The sequence below is a fragment of the Cryptomeria japonica genome, chromosome 7, assembly GCF_030272615.1.
Source record: "Cryptomeria japonica chromosome 7, Sugi_1.0, whole genome shotgun sequence".
Classification (NCBI taxonomy): domain Eukaryota; kingdom Viridiplantae; phylum Streptophyta; class Pinopsida; order Cupressales; family Cupressaceae; genus Cryptomeria; species Cryptomeria japonica.
The window spans coordinates 86768286-86789497 of NC_081411.1; the positions used below are offsets into that span (position 1 = coordinate 86768286).

At 36.0% G+C, this 21212-nt stretch overlaps 1 protein-coding gene across 1 annotated transcript; it reads right to left on the reverse strand.

The window, feature by feature from the left end:
- Nucleotides 1-10067: 10067 nt before the first annotated feature.
- On the reverse strand, nt 10068-14870 carry LOC131041511 (bifunctional levopimaradiene synthase, chloroplastic-like). The gene is made up of 13 exons (XM_057974627.1): nt 14737-14870; nt 14058-14364; nt 13725-13908; nt 13415-13632; nt 13153-13273; nt 12904-13016; nt 12459-12685; nt 12177-12292; nt 11698-11796; nt 11382-11597; nt 10951-11089; nt 10621-10869; nt 10068-10478 (listed from the first exon to the last, which is right to left on the reverse strand). Exons 1-13 carry the CDS (start codon nt 14803-14805, stop codon nt 10185-10187), a joined length of 2352 nt encoding a protein of 783 aa, XP_057830610.1. The 5' UTR covers nt 14806-14870; the 3' UTR covers nt 10068-10184.
- Between the last annotated feature and the right edge of the window lie 6342 nt (nt 14871-21212).

A 21212-nucleotide genomic window follows, 5' to 3' on the forward strand; every position in this document is an offset into this window, starting at 1 on the left:
GGCAAGAAGAAAGTCCCTATGGGAGTTGATAAATACAACACCACATGAGTCTAAATGATCTCTGCAAGTTGAATAAACCTGTAACAAGGAGAAGCAAGGAAGCAACAGAGAAAAACATAAACATAGGAAATGCTCAAGAATATGAGAGCTATGTATTCACAAAATGGTATAATAGAATAATGATACTAAAGAGAAGAATTCAACCTCTAATAGGTCAAAAAACCATAAAATGGAAAACCCTAGGCTTGCACATTATATAATTAATAAAAGAATTAATTATTATGCACCTAATGTAAGCTTATGTGTTAAAGCAATAAAGGGGAACTTAATTAATTAAACAAATGTTGTTTAATTAATCAAGTAAAGACCCGATTACTCTAACACCCCCCCTTAAGCTAGACTTAGGGAGAAGTTAAAACCTAGAATAGCTACTGAAAGAAGGAAAGATGGGTCTCGGCAACAAGGCCTAATCAGGTACCCAAATACAGGGAAATCTCTATGAAACGGAGAAAAAGGAAAAAACCCAATGGAAAAAAACTCCTCTCCAAAAGGAGATAAAAAAACATTCTGAAAGAAATATGAAGGAAGGAAGGTCTCATAAAGACCCCCCAAGGACAACTTCTATCACCCCAAGCATAGAGCGCAACTGAAGATAGCATGATGATGTAAAAGGTTTTGTGAAGATGTCTGCAACCTGCTCGGCAGTGTGAATGTACTCCAAAATGAGAGAACCATCCTGAATCAACTAGCGGATGAAATGAATGTGACACTCAATGTGTTTCATTCACTGATTCTCTACTGAGTTGCAAGAAATGTGAATAGAATTGTGATTGTCACACCAAAGAATAGTTGGACTATCAGGAGAAACTCAGTCATCAACTATTGAAGCCATAAGATCTCCTAACTTGTGAGCACAACAACTTAGTACTCATCCTCTATAGATGATAATGCATGAGCAATTTGCTTCCTGGAAGACCATGTGATAGGACCAGAGCCAAGATAGAAAACAAAGCCAGAAGTATTCTTCTGATCATTGACATCAACAGCCTAATCTAAGCCATTGTAGCCAGCAATGTAAGGTTCCCCTGATGTGTAGTGAATGCCATAAGAAATAGAGCTCCAAATGTATCGTAAAATATGTTTGGAAACTTGCCAGTGACTCTCATGAGGATCATGGGAGAATCGAGAGACAAGGTGAACTGCAAAGAAATGGTGAGGACGAGTGTGTGTCAGGCACAACAAACTGCCAACCAACTACCTATAAAGTGTAGAATATACTGAAGGAGCGGGGCAAGTAGTAATCAAAATAGCTCCTGATTGAAAAGGAGTGGGGGAAAGCTTGCAATCAAGCATGAAAAAGCATTGAAGCATGTCAAGAGCATACTTATGCTGGTAGATGAAGATCCCATCAGAAGATGAAATCACCTGAAGACCAAGAAAATAATGCAGAAGACCAAGATCTATCATCTAAAACTAGTCCATCAAGGCTCATTGAACATGTTGAATCATAGAGGATGAGCTACCTGTGATGAGGATATCATCAACATATAGCACAAAAATCAAGATCTCACCCTCAAGATGTTGAATTTACACTATGTGATCAGAATGACAGTGTGTGAAACTAGTGGAGAGCAAGCAAGAGTCCATCTTCTCATACCAAGCCCGAGGGGCTTGTTTGAGACTATATAATGAACGTTGAAGTCTCCAAACCAAATAACTATCTTGCACAAATCCCTGAGGATGCTCCATATAGATTTCCTCCTACAGGTCTCCATGCAGGAAAGCACTCTTCACATCCATCTAAAAAATGGGCCATCCCCTAGAAGCTGCAAGGGATATTACAAATCGAATAGAGCTCATCTTGGCTATAGGGGCAAATGTCTCAGAGTAATCAATACCCTCAACCTACAAGAAACCCTTCGCAACAAGACGTGCTTTTTACTTATCAATCGAACCATCAACAACATACTTGGATTGATACAACCATCGGCAATGAACCATCTTTCTTCCCTTAGGAAGATGACAAAGATCCCAAGTATTATTCCTCATCAAAAAATAATACTCCTCCTCCATAGGAAAATCCCGCTCAGGGTGTCCTGTTGGCTCTAAAATTTTTTGAGGATCATCTGAAATGGCATGACTCAAAAGACTAGAACCCACAATATGAGAATGGCTGCTGAGGTGGATTAGGTGGAGGTGGAGATGGTGGATCCTCAACAACATCATCAAAATCATCCACAAAATGATCCTCAGGAGATATAGTGGGAGGAGTAGGAAGAGGGGTAGACACTGGAGATAGGGTATCCACTGGAGACAGGGTATCCACTAAAGACAGGGTATCCACTAGAGACAGGGTATCCACTGTGGGAAGGCACTCATCAAACTGAACATCCCATCGAAACAAGACCTCTCTAGAATCAGGATCAAACAATCTTTACACCTTAACATCCTTATAGTAGCCAACAAAAATGAGGGGTCAGCTCTTCTGCTCCATTTCTTTCCTCTAAGCATCAATAATAAATGTCCATTCCTCACTTCCAAATACGCAAAAAAATAAACATCAGGCTTATCATGAGACCAAGCCTTCTCAGAAGTCATATGTTGAATCTCCTTGTGAGGCATTCGATTCTGAATGTAGTTGGGACAATTGATTACCTTAGCCCAAAAAGATGAATCCATGGACCTGGACTGAATCATACAATTCACCATCTCCCGTAAAGTCCTATTCTTTCTCTCAGAGACACCATTTTGCTGAGGCGTGTAGGGAACAATAAACTGATGTTGTAAACCATGCTCAGTTCAAAAATCTTTGAAAGCCTGATTAACATACTCCCCCCCCATTATCCATATATATCCACTAAATAAAACAACCAAACTACTTCTCTACAAATATCTTGAAGATTCAAAATGAATCAAAGACATCAGATTTGTACTTAAGACAGTACACCCATGTGCATCTGGAGAAGTCATCAATAAATGTGAGTACATACTTGGCCCTAGAAAAAGGAGTAGGTAATGACATGAGGTCACTGTGAATCAACTCCAAAGGTGTTAAAGCATGAGGGGCTCTTCCCTTCAGAAAGGGATCCCTATGATTCTTGGCAAGCACACAACCATGACAAACACCATCAGTGTAGGAAATATGTGGGAGCCCAAGAATAAGTTCTTATGTACTCATCTGCTAAAGATATCTATAATTGGCAAAGCCCAAGCGCTCATGCCAAAGCTTAGTCATTGAGTCTGCATGTGCTATAAGAGATAAACCTATACCTATAGAGGACTCAAAACTATAAAATCTTTAAAGACAAGATGCAGTATCAACACTCCCAGTAGCCACAACCAAATCAGAGTCATGGAGGTCCTGAATAACCACATCATGTCGTGAGAAATCAACTATCTTACTAGAGCTAGAATGGCAAATCTGAGAAATGGATAGGAGGTTCATTGAGATGTTAGGAACAACCTGAACATCCTACAAAGTACCCCATCCAAAGAGACAGAACCTAAACCCAAGATTGAAAGTTGAATAGAGTCACCCACTGCAATTTGTGAAGTACCACAAGAGGCAAGAGAAGTAACCAACTACTGAGTGTGAGTCATATTGTGAGAAGCACCATAATCTAAAATCCAAGTGGACCCATAGGTCAAAGATTGAGTAGTGAGAGCATGACCTTTCCCTATGGAAGGAGAAGACGCACGAGGTGAGGAGATGTGATACTGCTGCATGGATTCCTTTAAATCCTCTGATCATTTCCAACACCTAGAAACTAGATGTCCTCCCTTGCCACAAAAACTGTAAGTATCTCCAGATTTCTTCTTAGTCTTGGAGGAAGACTCACTAGACTGTGAAGATTTCTCTTGTTTCAGATTAAATGGTGGTTTAGAATTAGACTTAGGAGGTGGCTTGGAGGAATGCTCACTACCTACATAATTCTTCTTTGCCTTTGGTTTCTTCTTTTGCTTCTCCTTAGATGATTGAGCAACCGAGGCTTTGTTCTTGGACCATGAGAGCATGTCCAACTGAGAAAGGTGAGACCACTAATGAGACAAACAACCACAAAATACATCAAAGGTAGGCATGGTAAAACAAGCACCCAAGCCATCCATGGTGGAGTAGAAAGAAGAAGCAAATAATTGTAAAGGACCCCGAAGCTTCGAAAGGATCAAGTGAATGCACTCTGGGTCTGTCTTGGTCTTTCCACACCCCTCGAGAATAGATCTAGTAGACTTGAATTTGTTCAAAAAATCCTCAATGGTGGGAAAGGAGTCAGGTAACAAGGAAACCAACTCTGCCTGAATCTGTAATGCTTGTATCTCATTAAATCTCCTGAAGAGAGTCTCAAACTTCAACCACATATCTCAAGGAGTGAGCAAAGCATCAAGGTGAAACAAAAGACTATCGGAAACATGTAATGAGAACAAACCCATGGCCTCATCCATCTTATTTATGTGCTAAAGAATCTCAAAAGGATGCTGCAACAGAGGTTGAACCTCATCGAAACAATACCACAACCCTTGTGCCTTAAGAAGCCTCATGATGCAAGGCTTCCAAGTGTGATAGTTGTGTGATGTCAACAACTCAACTAAAGAGTCTGCCATGAAACTTTGCACCTGTACCTGCTTGTGTTTTTTATTATTATGTGATCTTTCAGAGTAGACAAATGAAGTAGAAGGGTTTGGTTATTTTGAGAATTTTGGTGTTCTATATTTTTTATATAAATAACAAAAAGTGAAAAAAAAAACCCCCACAAGAGATAAACCCAAACCCTAGTACATACTAGTGAGAATGAAGCAATGCATAAGAAAATAACACTTCAAACTGAAATATCATGTACCAAATGAAATATCCAAGAAACAAAATCACATATCTGAATAGAGCATGCTGAGAGCTTTCCAATGCCTATTCATTTTCGAAAAATAGAGTCTGTTTGCACATTCTACAACCCCGGAAGTCCAGAAAAGTGACCCTACTTTGACTGGATAAAAGTAAAGTCAAATAGAAAAATTGAAAAAAAAAATTTAATAGCATGAGTTCCGACTCAGAACCATCTTTTTGACACTTATTCATTTTTGAAAAAATGACTCCATATGCTCAAGATATGAAGAAAAAACCAACACCCCTATAAAGGCAAGAGAGAGGTTGGCTGGTGGCAGGGTCGGGTGAAGGTGGCCCAAGGGTGGTGCTCTGATGACACTTTGGTGGCGGAGCGGGCGGCACAGGGGTAGCGGTAGCGGCAGCAGGTAGGCGGCAGCAGTCGATGGGAATTTGGAGGCTAGTGAGGGTTTGGAGGTCGGCGGCTGGCTGGGCTCGCTCTGTTAGGGTCAGCAGCTAGCAAGGCGTGCTACAGGCTAGGGGGCCCACGACACCCTGCGTATCGTGGGTTAAACCACAATTTTTTATTTTTTTTTTTAAACTTTGCCAAATGTTTTTTGAATGACATTTTTTTTTTCTTAAAAAATTAAAAAAAATTCTTGAATTGCGTGCTAGGGTCGTACAGCCTGGTAAAGAACAAAAAAATACCCCTAGAGGCTCAGGTGTCAAAAGTGATCAAGATTTAAATGACCATGTGGGTTTTTGGGCCTTTTGAGCATGATGCTGAGGTTCGTTTATGCCCAAGGTGCTTAGAAAAAAGGCCTATCCCTAGGTGTACAAAAAAACTTATGAAATCCCAGATCTTCTTCGAATGCTAAAAAAGCTCAAAACAAGAATAGGTAGCTACAGATTTGAAGCTCTGATACCATGTGAGAGTTGATAAATACAACACCACAGGAGGAGAAATGATCTCTGCAAGCTGAATAAACCTGTTACAAGGAGAAACAAGGAAGCAACAAAGAAAAACATAAACACAAGAAATTCTCAAGAATATGAGAGCACTGTATTCACAAAAATGTGTAATAGAATAATGATACAAAAGAGAAGAATTCAACCTCTAAGAGGTCAAAAAACTCTAAAAGGGAAAACCCTAGGCTTGCACATAATAATTAATAAAAGAATTAATTATTATGCACCTAATGCTACATTAAGTGTAAAAGAGATAAAGGGGAACTTAACTAATTAAACAAATATCGTTTAATTAATCAAGTAAAAACCCGATTACTCTAATAGTCCCAACTAACCATATCATAAAACTTCATCATGTCTAATTTTAGAATCACTAAAATAATATTTTAAAAAGCAATTGAATGTAGAGCCTTATGAGCTATGGTTGCACCATTAGGAGTTTCCTGACTAAGGACAAAACCCCCATTCTCTTTAGAGATAATGGAAGGAATTAAATTTTCTAGTCACACTAAAATTACCTTCGTAAAGGTTTTATACAATGTATTACATAATGTAATCAATTAGAAATCAGTAAAGGTATTGGGAGCATCAACTTTAAGGATAATTGTAATAAGGGTATAATTAAGTTTCTTCAATATTGACCTATTCCTCCTAGCTTCCTCTAAGGAAAGAAGGATATCATTACCTATTAAGACGTAGCACTTCTAGATAAAGAGAATAGTGTAACCATCTGGACCTAGGGATTTTCTAGTTGACATGGATAAGACAACATCCTTCAATTCTTGAAGGTAAAATTTACCTATTAAGAACTTGTTATCCACTTTTGAAACACACTATAGAATGAATTTTAAGGATGGTCCAAATGAGATGAAATCTTTGATTGGAGAGGATGTCTTTAAAAAATGAGATAACTCAATTTTTAATGCCATCTTTCTCAACCAATAAAATACCTTTTCATCTATTAATACAACCAATCCTATTGTGTTGTCTTCTAAATTTACTCAAGGCATGAAAAAATGGTAGTTTTGTCCCCATTTATGAGCTAGGTTTCTTGAGATCTTTCTTTCCAATAAAGTCCCTCATGAATATTAATTTCCTCTACCTCCATTTTAATGGACCTTCCCAAAGAAAAGGCACAAGTGCCCATTTCATTTATAAAAATGATATCATTCAAGTTAGATAAATCTTTTTTTAGTCTGAATTTATCTCAAAAAATGTTCTTGAAATGAAAATAATTTCATTCCTTTATCTTTCTTTTCATGAAAAACAATTTTCTAACAAATTGGAACATTCAAGATACATCAAAGAAAAGATAATTCAGCCACCAAATTCTAACCATGTGCTCCTATTTAAATGTTGACTTGTATGGATCTTTATCTTAAAAAACTAAAAAGAGAATGGGGAAGTGATTTGAACCAAAGTTTGTAAGGATAGAAGATGAACTTTATCCAAGTGGGAAGGGAGTAAATTATCCAAAGTAAGAAATCTATCCACTCTCTGTTCAATTTGGAAGAAATCCTTTCTCCTATTAGAGCATGTAAGATCCACTCTTAGGTTTGTAATCAACTAGATTATTAGATAAATAAAGTTATTAAAATCATTTATGACCTCTTTAATAGGTATAATGCCCCCTAATTTCTCTGAATCATTTAGTGGTGCATTGAAATGCCCTCCATATACTCTCAATACATTTACCAAAGCTTTTGAGATAAGAGAAAGATGGTCCCAAGTTCTTTTCTTGTTAATTGCATTAGTGGGACCTTACATATTAAAAATCTATAGCTTAACATCTGAGAGTCTACTTTGAACTAGAACTAGCATCTAACATTTTGAAGAGAAAACAAGTATCAAATCAACCTTGCTATATTTCCACAAAACTACTAATCCCCCTAAAGTAACTTTGGTAGATGAAGGCACAAATTTCTATTGTTTCCAAAATTCAAAAAGGGAAAATGCATTTGACTCCATTAACTTAGTTTCTTGCGAACATACAATATCAAAATCCATTACTTTTAATTGATGCTTGATTAAGCATCTCTTATTAAGGGTGTTTAATCCCCTAAGATTCCCCAAACTAACCTTCATTCTTCTTGAGGGGAATTAGTGACTCCCCTCATTTTCTAAGGTTTAGATTGAGAATAAAGGTTTTAAGTAGTTAACTCAACCTAGAAATTCCTCTTTGTGGTAGTTGCCTTCATGAAAGGAGGATTGGAATTTTGTTGATTCTTTTTAGGAGTTAGAGGTTGCAACAATGTGAGTTGGATTACTATATTGATTTTTATATGAGTTTTATGGTGCTTAAGCTACCTTCCTCTCTTATATGGGTTTATTATAGGAGATACACCTTGTGTTCTCTTAGATTTAGAGATAGGTAGATGTGATAGGTCTTTATTAACCTCCTGAATCACACAATTGGCGAAATCATTTGTATGAATCACATTTTTTTTTTGTAATTATTTGGACCATTTTAATAAAAAATTCAGTAGGAATAATTTCATTATCCACTTCCTCAACTCCCACAAGTTGAGGAAACGCATTAAGTGCTATTGAAAAACCCTTAGCAACATCAAAATTTTCAAAAAATATATTCATCTATGGACTATTCAAATGCGAGATACCCAAGAATGAAACCTCCCAAGAAATAGGGATCGTGTCCAAAGAACCGTTTCTAGAATGCTTTTTTTCTTTGAAATTCCTAAAATTATATTATTTGTAGGAGAGGTAATAGTTTTATTTGGTTCTTTTGAAGAGGGATTAGCCTCTTTCACTAAATCAGAAATTGAGGTCAATTTGATAAATATGACAAAATCTACTTAGATATTTGACTTTATAAATCATAAATCATCTTTAACCAATTCTTGATACCATAACTAATAGATTTTAAATTAATAGAATGAGGAACAAATCATCAATCCATTAATTTAAAATCCATTAGATTAGATTTTAAATTAATGGAATGAGGAACAAATAATCAATGAGAACATAGACATGGTAATCAAAACACCATCTTTAAAAAAAAATTAATGATGTAAAAATACCTCCAATAGATTCTCCAATTTTCCTCTATATTGAGGGATCCGTAAACTCCAAGAACATAGACATGATAATCAAAACACCATCTTTAAAAAAAATTAATGATGTAAAAATACCCCCAATAGATTCTCCAATTTTCCTCTATATTGAGGGATCCGTAAACTCCAATGGATGATTAGGAAAAATAAACAAAGTTGGTTCTAAGTTGGAAAAACCTTGTAAAGGTTACATACCAAGGGTTTCAACAGAAAATAAAGAGAAGATTCTTTTTGCAACAATAAAAAGATTTTCTAAGAATTTGATCTTTAGCTTCCTCTGTATTAAAAACAATTACAAATCTACCCGAAGAGAAGAGATGGCAATAGAGAGAATTGTACCAGTTGTAGAGAACTAAATTTTAATGGAGATCACAAGACTTGTAATTAAGATGAGCGTCGTCCATTTTTTTCCCAAAACAATTCGTTCCGACTGTTTAGGATCAACTATTTTTTTTTTGTCTTCCTAGGATTTGCTCGAATAACTTTTTCTGTCCATTTAATGTTCCACACAGCCAACCATTCTAGATAAGGTTTTGAATACCATATTTAGCATTAGTCTGCTTCTTTTTTGAGTTCTGTGACCAACGATTTGGCTTGTATCTCTGCATTTGATAGGTTTTCTTCTTTGGAAACGGTTGCTACGAACACCCATTTCTGATGATCGGATTTTTCTGTGTCGTCAAATCGCAATTAACATGTTGTTGTGGGGATTCTTCAGAAATCAATTGAGGGATATGTTGTGTTCTCGTACGAGAAGTATCTTTGAGTTACTTGTCTGTAAAGTCTACAACATCTGCCCATCTCACCCTAGAACTACCTGTAACCTTTTTGTTCCTCAATAACACCACCCTTTAATCCACATTTAAGTCTAGAGCATATCCATAGAATAGGATGTTTCTGTTTAGCTTGATCACGGATATGAAAATGTTTTGAGTTATATTGGTTTGATGTCTATTGCATTTATTCTAATCATTTGCTTCAATAGTAATCTAAAGAAGCACGATTGATTGTCGATTAAAAAATATTCATACAATTTATTAGTTATATAATAATTATAATGAGATATATTTTATAGAAAAAATTATAGAAATATCATTCAAATGAAAATCAAATATTTTTTATTGAAATATAGTACATTATATAGATTTAATCAAGTACACAAAACTTTTCTTATCATAGAAATAAATAATGATAGTAAACTTTTTTTTATTGATATCTAACTACTAATCCAGAAGATCCAAGTTGGAGTACTTATTCAACTCTTCAAATTATTTATAACATGTTTACACATGTTGATGTTGGATGTGTAGTTTTCTCCAACACAATTAAGTTCATTTGATCTTTTGGAAAAGACATGTGTCCACCATATCCTTCTTATCTTGGATAGAGCTATTAAAGGCGTCGGTTTGCATGTAAAGAAGTTGAGACAATCTAGCTGAATTGAGAAGTACACTTTGAAAGCAACTTGGCAGCTGAGTACACTTGAATAATTCCTCATTCAATTTAATAAGTCCATCTTTCATTATAGCATAAACATTGTCTAAAGCTTCTTCTTCGGAGGTATCAGGGTTGTCCTTCATATAACATTCTATTGCAGAAGCCAGCTCACCACATTCTCTTTCAGCCTTATGTTAGCATTCATTGAAATAGAATTTGTCAATATTGATATTACACATGCTTTATCCATGGTAATAATATTCTTAAACACTTCATTGAATATAAAATAATAATATTTACTTCTGTTGCATAGCATATTAGTACACTTACCTTGAATGTTTTGGTATCATTGACTAGCCTTGTGGTTAAGCACACAAGATTGAGAGCTTTTGAACTCTCATCAATTTGCAACAAGATATTATTGGTAATAACTTCTCTCATTAAGTGGATAGATGTGAGAATAGTTATACCAAACCCTCCAGAAACTTTGGACACATTTATGTACTCATCCCATCTAGGCACGTACTTATGTTTAGACCACTCCGCTTCTTTGGTAAAGGCTTCAAGTTGAACCTTCCACTGATCATATGATTGTCACTTTAGAAATTTGATGTTTGATGAAATTTACATTGGTACTTTCTATTTTTATAGCATACATACCATTCTCTTGAAGTATTCAAGCATATCACGCCCTTGCATTTTATATGCTCTCTCAGCTAACGCACTAACTGTATTGTATAATCCTTGGAAACATATTTTTATATGTTCTGACATGTGATCTGATATATTTAAATCCCACCTATAGAAAAAAGAAAACATAATAATGATAACTTATTCAAAAATCAACTATAATTCTCATTGTAAGTGCAATAAAGTACAAATTTGATTGAAAAATCTAAATATTAAATTTTAAACTCTGCCATTGGAAATCCTAAACTAATTTACTTAAATATTATTTAAATTAATAACATTTAATTTTAAGCAAATATAATTTGACAATACAGAAAATATGATAATTAAAAGTACCCAATTATTTTGCTCTATAATATATATTCTATATGAATATCACAGAACCATTTTTCAAAATTTACCTGTTAAATGCTTCATTGAATAACATAATCTCATCAGAAGAGCTATATTTATCATATAGATCATCCAAAACAACAAGAAGACAACCAACTTTTGTAAATGCAATTCTATAATCACCATATTCAGGTTCAAACATGCCAGCTGCCACCACGAAATATATCTCTATATGCCTCTCTCTTGTGAATTTCAACTTCCTAAACCCAGAATCTATCCACCACCTGTACCAAAATTGATTTCATCAAGATAAAATTACAATTTAAATGGTGAGACTATTTATATTAAATCGATGCTTGTATACCAAAATTAACAAAGCATTACTTATGAACTTGTTGAAGCTCTTTTTGGTGTATGGACTGCACTGTATTGAAATCCAATTTAGCCAGCTCAAGATACTTGCAACTGTTCATATAAGGCAACCTGTTTATGAAAATAAATTGTTTCCCATAAGAAAAGCAATACGAAAGCTAAATTGTTCGCAATATGCATTTCAATAGAAAAAAGTACAAAGTTAATGCTATGTAGGTTTAAATTGGACATGAAGAGTTTTCTAATCATTCTAAAATGTACAAAGAATTCAAGTCCACTCAGCTACTATTGTCACCTCTTTCTTCAGTCCATATATGAAATGGAAATTTATATAAATGGAAGATCTTAATAACTCTTACTTCTTTCTTCAACTCATATATTAAAGGAAATTTAATAATGATAGTGGGCATGTTATGATTAGTCACCTTGTATTCACAAGGGTAGAGGGCTTCACATAACTAGCAAACGAAAGCTCAGAAATAGAATCTTACTTATAAAGGGTTTTCGCTAACAAAATATTATCTGCAAGCCAGAAGCCTTCTATATAAGATCTTGCCTGCAGTCTGGGTAAACTCCGATGAAATCCATATTTCAATTCGTAGTCCACCTACAAATTAAAATAAACTTGATTTACTTGAAAGATTATTGAAATAAAAATTATACACACGAGAAGGGCTTATCAATAAAGACATGTTTTGTATATTTAAAAAGTAAACAATATTTACTAGGCTGTGCCCTCTAAATTGTTGACCAGTTTTCACCATAAAACTTACAGCAAAACATCCAGTGACATCTCTTGCAAGAGCATTAGAATGATTTGTTTCACGAAGATTTCGCAGGTAACTTTCTGTGAAGGTTTTTGCTTCTTTCATTATCGTTTCTCCGGGAAAAGCTATTTGGGAGCACTTGTAGAGACTTAGCATGCCTTCAACTTCTCTGTGTGTTTTGTCAGCAAAACTGAAGAACTCTCCTTTCTCGTTTCCAAAAATTGTCAGAACTTCTGCAAAAGGCATGATCAACCACTGAATGTTAATTTGTTAACAATCAAACAGAAGTTAACTCATTCAGGTCCAGCAGTTCTATATGTAAACTTGAGAAGTTGGAGATACAAGTTTTAAACAATATCGAAGTTAAATCCAAGACTTTTTGTACGTGGGTTTTAAGAAATGTTTTAAACATCAAATTGACATGTAATAAACATTAAGGTACCAACTTTACCCGAAGATACGTCATAGCCATGGAGTCTGAGTATTCCAAATCCCATAGCTGTATCATTGACATTTGCAAGGGTATCATTTCTTCCCCTTCCGATGCCCCCAATATTCCAAAATCTAACAAGAAAAAGAACTTGTAAGACTAGTGAAACTAATTATTTTTCATGCAATCCTAAGAAAATTAACCTGCTTGGGTAAGATTTTTCTCCTCAACTTTTATAATCAAAGGAGTGTAAAGATTAACAGACTGGACCTATATACATAATCCAATGCATTCTTGATTTCCTTTGTGAAATAGCGACCAATTCCCAGATGTTCAATAGTTTCAATGGCAACAAGGCGATCATGGAGATCAGAAGGGTAAAAGCAGGGTACTGTTAACAACCACAAAACAAATGAACACGTCATATAAGACTACATTGTTAATATCTATTGAGTACTCTAAAATATAGCTTCTATCTGGTGTCATTTTTTTAAATTGAACAAAACTTTTCAGATTATGACAATGATCTTACCATAGTCTCCACAAGTTATGACAACGGAGTTTATGAATTCCAGACATTTTTTGTCTCCTGTGTGCATAAAAACACAGGCAGTGGATGCCATTGACACCAACATGTATCCATCCTTTGAACAGAGGCTCAATATTTTTCTCCAATCTATAAGCTCTTGCAATCCCTCCAACGAAAACAAAAGAGATGTCGGTAGGCTATATAAGACACCTATGTCAATCCTGGTTTTGAAAAGAAAAAAAGAGTTGATTAGATTTCAAACTTTACAAGTAAAAAAGAAAATTGTCAATACTGCTGGGTGTGGTTTACTTACTCTTTAAGCTGGGCTTCCCCGGTTTCAAGCATTTTTTTAATGAATGGTATTTCATAAGAAATACCCAGGCGTAGAGCATGAGCTTCCTTCAGCAAAGAAGAAAAGAGGATCACAAATCCATTTGGCAGATTACTATACCCTCTTTCATCTAGAAGTGAGGTTTGATTGTTAACAAAATCAATACCTGAAAATGACCACAAGGAAACAGGATATGTCAATTAAGAATTAGATTTGAACAAAACTTTCTAATGGTGTCTAAAAAATTGGTGATTAGAAAGACCTAATCTAATATTTTTATAGAAGTCGATTTGAGAAACCTATGATATATCTCACCCTTCTGCACTTTCGTTCCCTCTACCTTCCATATTCTAAGTGCAATAACACATGAAAGAGTAATAAGAAGCCTATCATGTGATAAATAACATGATTCTCCTCCCCAAGATCCATCTGTTAATTGATTGCAGACAATCCACTTGAGGGTTTGTGGAAATTGAGGTTGGTAAGGGTTGTCAATGGATGGTATTCTGGCTATCCATGCAGTGTCATATGCAGAGGGGCTTATTTTCCCATTCTCCATAGCCTGAAATATGTTTTTGATCTCTTCTATCAATGCCTCCATTTGTTTGTGGTCTTCAAGGGGCTGAAATAATAAGCAAAATTCATATGAACATATAATTTCATAGAAATATTTACTAAGCATTATCTATGAAATATGGGCTCATAAATTTCACAGAAAGTTATGCAGCTGAACATAAATAAAATAAAATACTCTTATAAACCACAAAAACGCTGTCTACTTTTCTGAATCACTCAATTAAACGACATACTTTTACACACTCTGAAAAATACTTCCTACATTAACATACTTCCAAAAATTCTTCTTCCCCTTTCTCACAATCACATAGAGTTCTGCTTTTCTGATTTTAAGGAAATTAACGAATCAAAAACAGTTAAATAGACTTTGCATATATTCAGAGTATTTTAAGATAATGAATAAAAATGATCACTGTACCTGATCCTCTGTAAATGAATGAATTGCATCATCAGTCCACATACTAGGAGGGTACACGGTGGCAGACATTCTCCTATCTGAACAAAGAGAAGTGAATATACTACTTTAAAACAAAAATCATCAGGAAAATTCATAACAAAAGCATTATAACTCCATAGAATATTAGAACAAATCCTTTGGCTCTGTTCAGCATAAGATGGGCAATCCTTTTATAGAGCCTGAAAATACATCGTGTTTTGGGTGAACTCCAGATGTTACCGAACTCTCTGATAAAGATGTGTTTAATTTTTTAATTTGATCGGAAGAAAAATTTAACATTGTATTATTTTAATTTGTTTAGACGAATTAAGCATGTTTTTAAATCTTGAATTTAGTACATTTTAATGTTTGAATCCTATATAATAAACAACAGTTTCTCCTTAAAATTAGCTTGCCATTAAAATTTTATTATATCTTTAATTTTATATAATAAGCAACAGTTTCTCCTTAAAATTTGCCTGTCATGAAAATTTTGAGCCTAAAACGAAAGCCGAAAAGAGCGCGCCTAAATCGAAATCGACAGAATTGTCGCCTTTGACAGAGAATGGGTATATACATTCTATATGTGTCTGGATCACGTGTTGCGGGTATATACATTTCATATATGTCTTTGGAGGACACGTGTATATTTGTCTTTTGTTTCCGTCAGCCACTGATGGCTTGTTCACGCGCTCTAAGGAGTGGAATGAAAAAGATTGAGGTCCAATTTGATGGTTTATAGGGTAGTTTTTTCAATTTTAGCTTGTATATTACAACTTTATTGTTTTAAAAGAATTGTATATTTGATACTTTGAATTATTCAACTCTAATTTTTTTAATAAATAAATATAATATAAGATTTTAATCTATAAAATTAATATATCATTTTTATGATATTTATTATAACAATATAAATTGATTTAGAATATTTTTAAAGAGTTACAATATGAGTTTTAGAATAGTTTTTAATATAAATTTAAATAAAAAAATGATGTAGTAGAATTCTCAACTAGTGTATAAAATGTATGTAAAAGATTTAATATAAAATTATACATAAATTAAGTTTTTTTTGACAACTTACATTTTTCTAATTTTAGATCATCTTTTGCATTTGTCTATGTCTATTCAACATCCGCACAAGAACTACTTATTTTTTGTGAGATCTATAACCTTTTTTATTACTTTGCAATATTCTTCATAAAATATTCCTTCTAGATAAGTTTTCTTGCTAAAGTAATCAATCTTTGGATTTGATCACATACCACAATTCTAAAATGTTGCTATTGTTCTAAGGTTTATTAGCTAGTGGGATCTTATTTTTCTACGCGATTTTAGTTACCATAAGTAATTTCTTTTGAGTCGCTTGCTTGGAACATGTCGATCTGTTCATAATTTCTTGATTAAATCTTAGCTCACACAACTTGTAATCTGATTATTTTCAACAATTTAAGAAGGAAGAACATAGGTCAATGATTGAAATAGGAAAATATTTTTAATTTTTTTTAAGAGGGGTAGAAATTTATTAATTCAAACCAAACAGTACAAAGAACGGGGCCTCAAGCCCAAAAAAGAATATAGAAATAGAGAACTCTACAAAAAAACCCCAAACGGGCAACAACTAATCCACTAAATCCTCCTTGACAAAACCCTCAAGAATATGAACATACTCCGAGGGTAGATGAACCTATTCTTCAATTCTCCACCCATTCAAGTTGTCTGAAGCCCACTTCGCTAGACAATCAGCAACTCTATTCCACTCACAAGGAACATAACAAAAGGAAACTGCCTCCAAGGAGGCACTCAAAGAAAGAATTTGTCTTCCCACCATAGCCAAATGCCACTCCACATCCTCCATCCTCCGCCGGTTCAACATATCAACCACAACTTGGGAATCAGACTCACAGATAACCTTACTCCACCCAAGGGCACAACCTCTCTCAAGGGCCAAAAAATTAGCAAAGTCAGAAAAGAGAAAAACAACATTACCAGAACTATCTTTGCCAACTCCTCCAACCCCAGCATGCTCGGGATTACCTCTAGAGGACCCATCAGTATTAATCTTAAGATATCCCAAAGGAGGGGGTGTCCAGTTACCATCGCAGAAAATCTTCCTTTTAGCATTGTTGCTCTTGTCCTGTACTTTCTTACATAAAGCATCATGAAATCCTACCCCCAAAATGTTCAAACTTTGAATCACTTGCATGTCATTAGGATTGACATCCTCAGAAAGGTCACACCTCGCCACTAGGGTCTCTTGAATCATATTTAAAACTCTCAACGACACTTTTTGCACCATTTTCATCATATCTTGGAAAATCCTGCAATTTCTTTCCAACCACACCTGCCAAATAATAAAAGCGGTACCAATGTCCCAAGCTACCTCTAGAAAAGGGGTCTTAGTAGGAGGTCTACCAAGACAGTTCCAAAACTCCACCAGAGTGTTAGCATGAACACAAGCATGCTTCTAAACCTCCCACCACCAATGCCAAATATCTCTAGTGAAGGAAAAATGGAGGAAAAGGTGAGAGCTATTCTCTTCACTCTTATTACATAAAACATAGATAGAAGGTCCATGAAAGCCCCTCTTCTGAAGATTCTCTCAGGTAAGTCACTTATTTTGAACCACTAGCCACAAGAAAAAATTGCACGTGGGCCAAAGCAACCTGTTCTAGATTTGCTTCCACCAAGGAACATCCACCTTGGCAAAAGTCATTCATTCCAGCTCTTGATAACCAGAAGCCATTGAAAACTTACCCTTTGAATTAAGACCCCAAGCAAGGATGCTAGCACCTCTAAGAGAAGTACAAAATCTCCCAGCTAATAATCTAACAAGAGCTTCCCTCTCTTCCACAAAACCCCTAAGAGACAATTCCCAAGGTTCCTTCCATCTAGCAATCTCACCACAACCCACCCTAACAATTTCTTTAAAATCCTAAACTTTACTTCAGCCTACTGCCATAAAGATGTCACCAATAAGTTGGAGATGAGGAAACTGAGACAAAATAGGAGGATATCCATCCCAAGAATCCTTCCAAAACAAATCTTTAGAGCCTTTATTGCAAATCCAAAAGAGACCCTTCTTGACAAGATGAGATCCCCTCTTCAGGGTAGCCCAGATCATTGACCTATTTCTTGTCAAGCTGCATCGAGGAACATCCTTTCCTTCCAAATCACCAAGATACTTGACCCTAAGGATATTAGCCCATCCCTGATCCTGATTTGTGCACCATCTCCAAAATAGCTTAGCAGCAAGAGAGCAACCATTCAAACTTGTTCTCTGCAAACCAATGCCACCCTCTTGTTTTGATTTGCAAACATTATCCCATTTAACCAAAACCCACTTAGAGGATAAAATTACTAGTCCATAAGAATTTTCTAGAGAGTGCATCAAATTCCTTAATAAAGCTTATAGGGGTTGTCTACACAAAACACCTATAAATGGAAAGTGCTTGGATAACTGACTTTAAAAGGGTAACTCTACCAATAGTTGAAAGCCACCTATTAGTTTAGTGAAACACCTTGCTCTGAAACTTGTCCAAAATTTCCTGCCAGATAGTACCAAGCAATCTCCAAACCGAAAGAGTAATTCCAAGGTAAACAAAAGTAAGGGTACCTTTTTGAAACCTCAAAATCCATGAAATCCTTTCTTGAATGAGAGGAGGAGTATTGAAGAAAAAGATATGATATTTTTCTTCATTAATCATGTTAGAGTATTCGGGTATTTACTTGATTAATTAAACATTCTTTGTTTAATTATTTAAGTTCCCTTTATCTCTTTTACACTTAAGCTAACTTTAGGTGCATATAATTAATTATTTTAATTAATTATTATGTGCAAACCTAGGTTTTCCTTTTTTAGGGTTTCTTGACCTATTAAAGGTTGAGTTCTTTCTTTTCATTGTACGAATCACATTACATATTTTTGTGAATTTTGAGCTCTCTCTTTTTGAGCATATTGTCTGTGTTTTGTATGTTCTTCAGATTTTGCTTCATTGCTTCTCCTTGTAACAGGTTATTTGGCTTGCAGAAGATCTCAAGGCTCCTATGGTGTTGTATTTCTCGACTCCTATATGGTATCAGAGCTCCAGATCTGCAGCTGCCTGTTCTTGTTTTGAGATTTTTTTTGCTTTGGAAGCAAATCTGGGGTTTCAAGAATTTTTTATGTACCTAGGGTTTGAGCTTTTTTTAGAGCACTTTGGGCCTAAACGGACCTCACCGTCGTGCTCAGAAGGCCCGAAAACCCCTATGGTCATATAAAATTTGACCTATTTTGGTTCCTGAGCCTCTAGGAGCAATTTTTTTCTTAGATCCAGGGCGTACGGCCCTGGCATGCAGATCGAGAAAAAAATTTCAAAAAAAATAAAAAATTTGCCTTTTTCGGGCATGCAGGCCGAAATTTTCTTTTTAAAAAGAAAAGGGTGAAAAAAAAAAGGGGGGGGGGGGGGGGGGGTTTTGGCAAAAGAAAAAATACAATTTTGGGGGTTACCACGGTACGCAGGGTACCGTGGGACCCCTGCAGGTGTCAGTACGGCCCTGCTGCTACCTTCCCTCGGGCCCCGTGCCACCGTTTACCAGCGCTTCTGCCGGCCATTGCATGTCGCCGCTCCGACCCCTGCCGGCCGCCGCTTCCCTTTCGGCCGCTGCCTTCCTGCACTGCCGGCTGCCCAGCCCGCCGCTGCCTGCCGCCGTCGGTTTCCACGCCTGCTTCTCAGCCCAGCTCCACCTACTCCCCGCTCCGCTTGCCATGCTCAGCCCTGCGCCTATCACCTTCCACTGCCGCCTGCGGCACCAAGCTTGCCGCTGCCAGTCGCCACTTTGGCTCCCTGTTTTTTTTCCGACCAGCCACCGCTCCGCCACCAGGCCACCCAGCCACCGGAGCTCCGCCCGACCGCCACCGGTGTGCCACCCACTGGCCACCGGACCACCAATAGGCCACCAAACCCCCTTTTTTGGCTTTTTCAAGGGGGGGGTTGGTTTTTTGGCCCTATCTTGGGCATACGGAGTCATTTTTTTGAGAACGAATAGGCATCGGAAAGCTGGTTCTGAGGCCGACCTCATGTTGTTGGTATTTTTTTTCCAATTTTTCTGTTTGAATATGTTTTTTTTTAGTCAAAGTGAGGTCTCTTTTTTGCACTCCGGGAGATGTAGAATGAGCATCCAACCTCCATTTTTCGAAAAATTTATATTTTCGGAAAGCATGTTCTGTGTATTTTCCAGTAATATGAGTTTTTTTTCTAGATTCTGCTCCATGCATATTTTATTTAGTTTTTTGCTTTTCAGCACTCTGGTGGATATCATGGTTGTTTCAGGTCCTGGGATCTCTTTTCTGAGTAGGGTGTCTCTATTTTGATTCTCATTTCTATTTCTAGTCTTCTTATCATTGTAGCTTGTAATAATGCAACGCACTGAGATAAAGTGCCATCATGCATTATTTACTTGGAATCTTGCATATCTTCTGTCTTGTTGTACATGCACTGTTGATCAAGTGCCATGAGGGGGTTGACATTTGCCTTTGTTTGCCATCTTCCTTTGTCAAGTGAGTGTTCCTTCCATGACATTCGCCTCATGATGATGTGTCTCAGCACCTTTTATGTTCTTGGTTCTTCGTCATGCAGTTGTTTTTGGTTGTCCTTTTCAGTGTTCCTGTCCCTCTCCCACTTCCGCATTATGGGGAGGTTTATCCTATTGGTTCTAATGCTTCCATGGTTCGATTGATCAGCTCTTCAGGCTTTGGTTTCTCATGCCATCTGTATCTTTGATTTCAGTTGTTTTGCCTTGTTTGCCTCCTGATTTGAGTAGTGTCATTTGAGGGCACTCATGCAGATTACAGTCTTCTCTACCTGGTCATGTTCTAGTTCAGTGGATGTTCTTCAGATCAGTAGTTATTCTTCGACAAAGTTTGTAGGGTCTCCATGCTTCAGTGATATTTTTTTCCATCTCTTTTTGGAGTAGAGTTTTGTTCCCACATGGTTTTCTCTATTTCTCCAGTTCATAGAGATTTCATTGTATTTGGGTACCTGATCAGGCCTTGTTGTCGAGACCCATCTTTATTGCTTTCAGTAGCTGTTCTAGGTTTTAGCTTCTCCCTAAGTCTAGCTTAAGGGGGGGTGTTAGAGTATTCGGGTATTTACTTGATTAATTAAACATTCTTTGTTTAATTATTTAAGTTCCCTTTATCTCTTTTACACTTAAGCTAACTTTAGGTGCATATAATTAATTATTTTAATTAATTATTATGTGCAAACCTAAGTTTTCCCTTTTTAGGGTTTCTTGACCTATTAAAGGTTGAGTTCTTTCTTTTCATTGTAAGAATCACATTACATATTTTTGTGAATATTGAGCTCTCTCTTTTTAAGCATATTCTCTATGTTTTGTATGTTCTTCAGATTTTGCTTCATTGCTTCTCCTTGTAACAAGTTATTCGGCTTGCAGAAGATCTTCAGGGTCCTGTGGTGTTG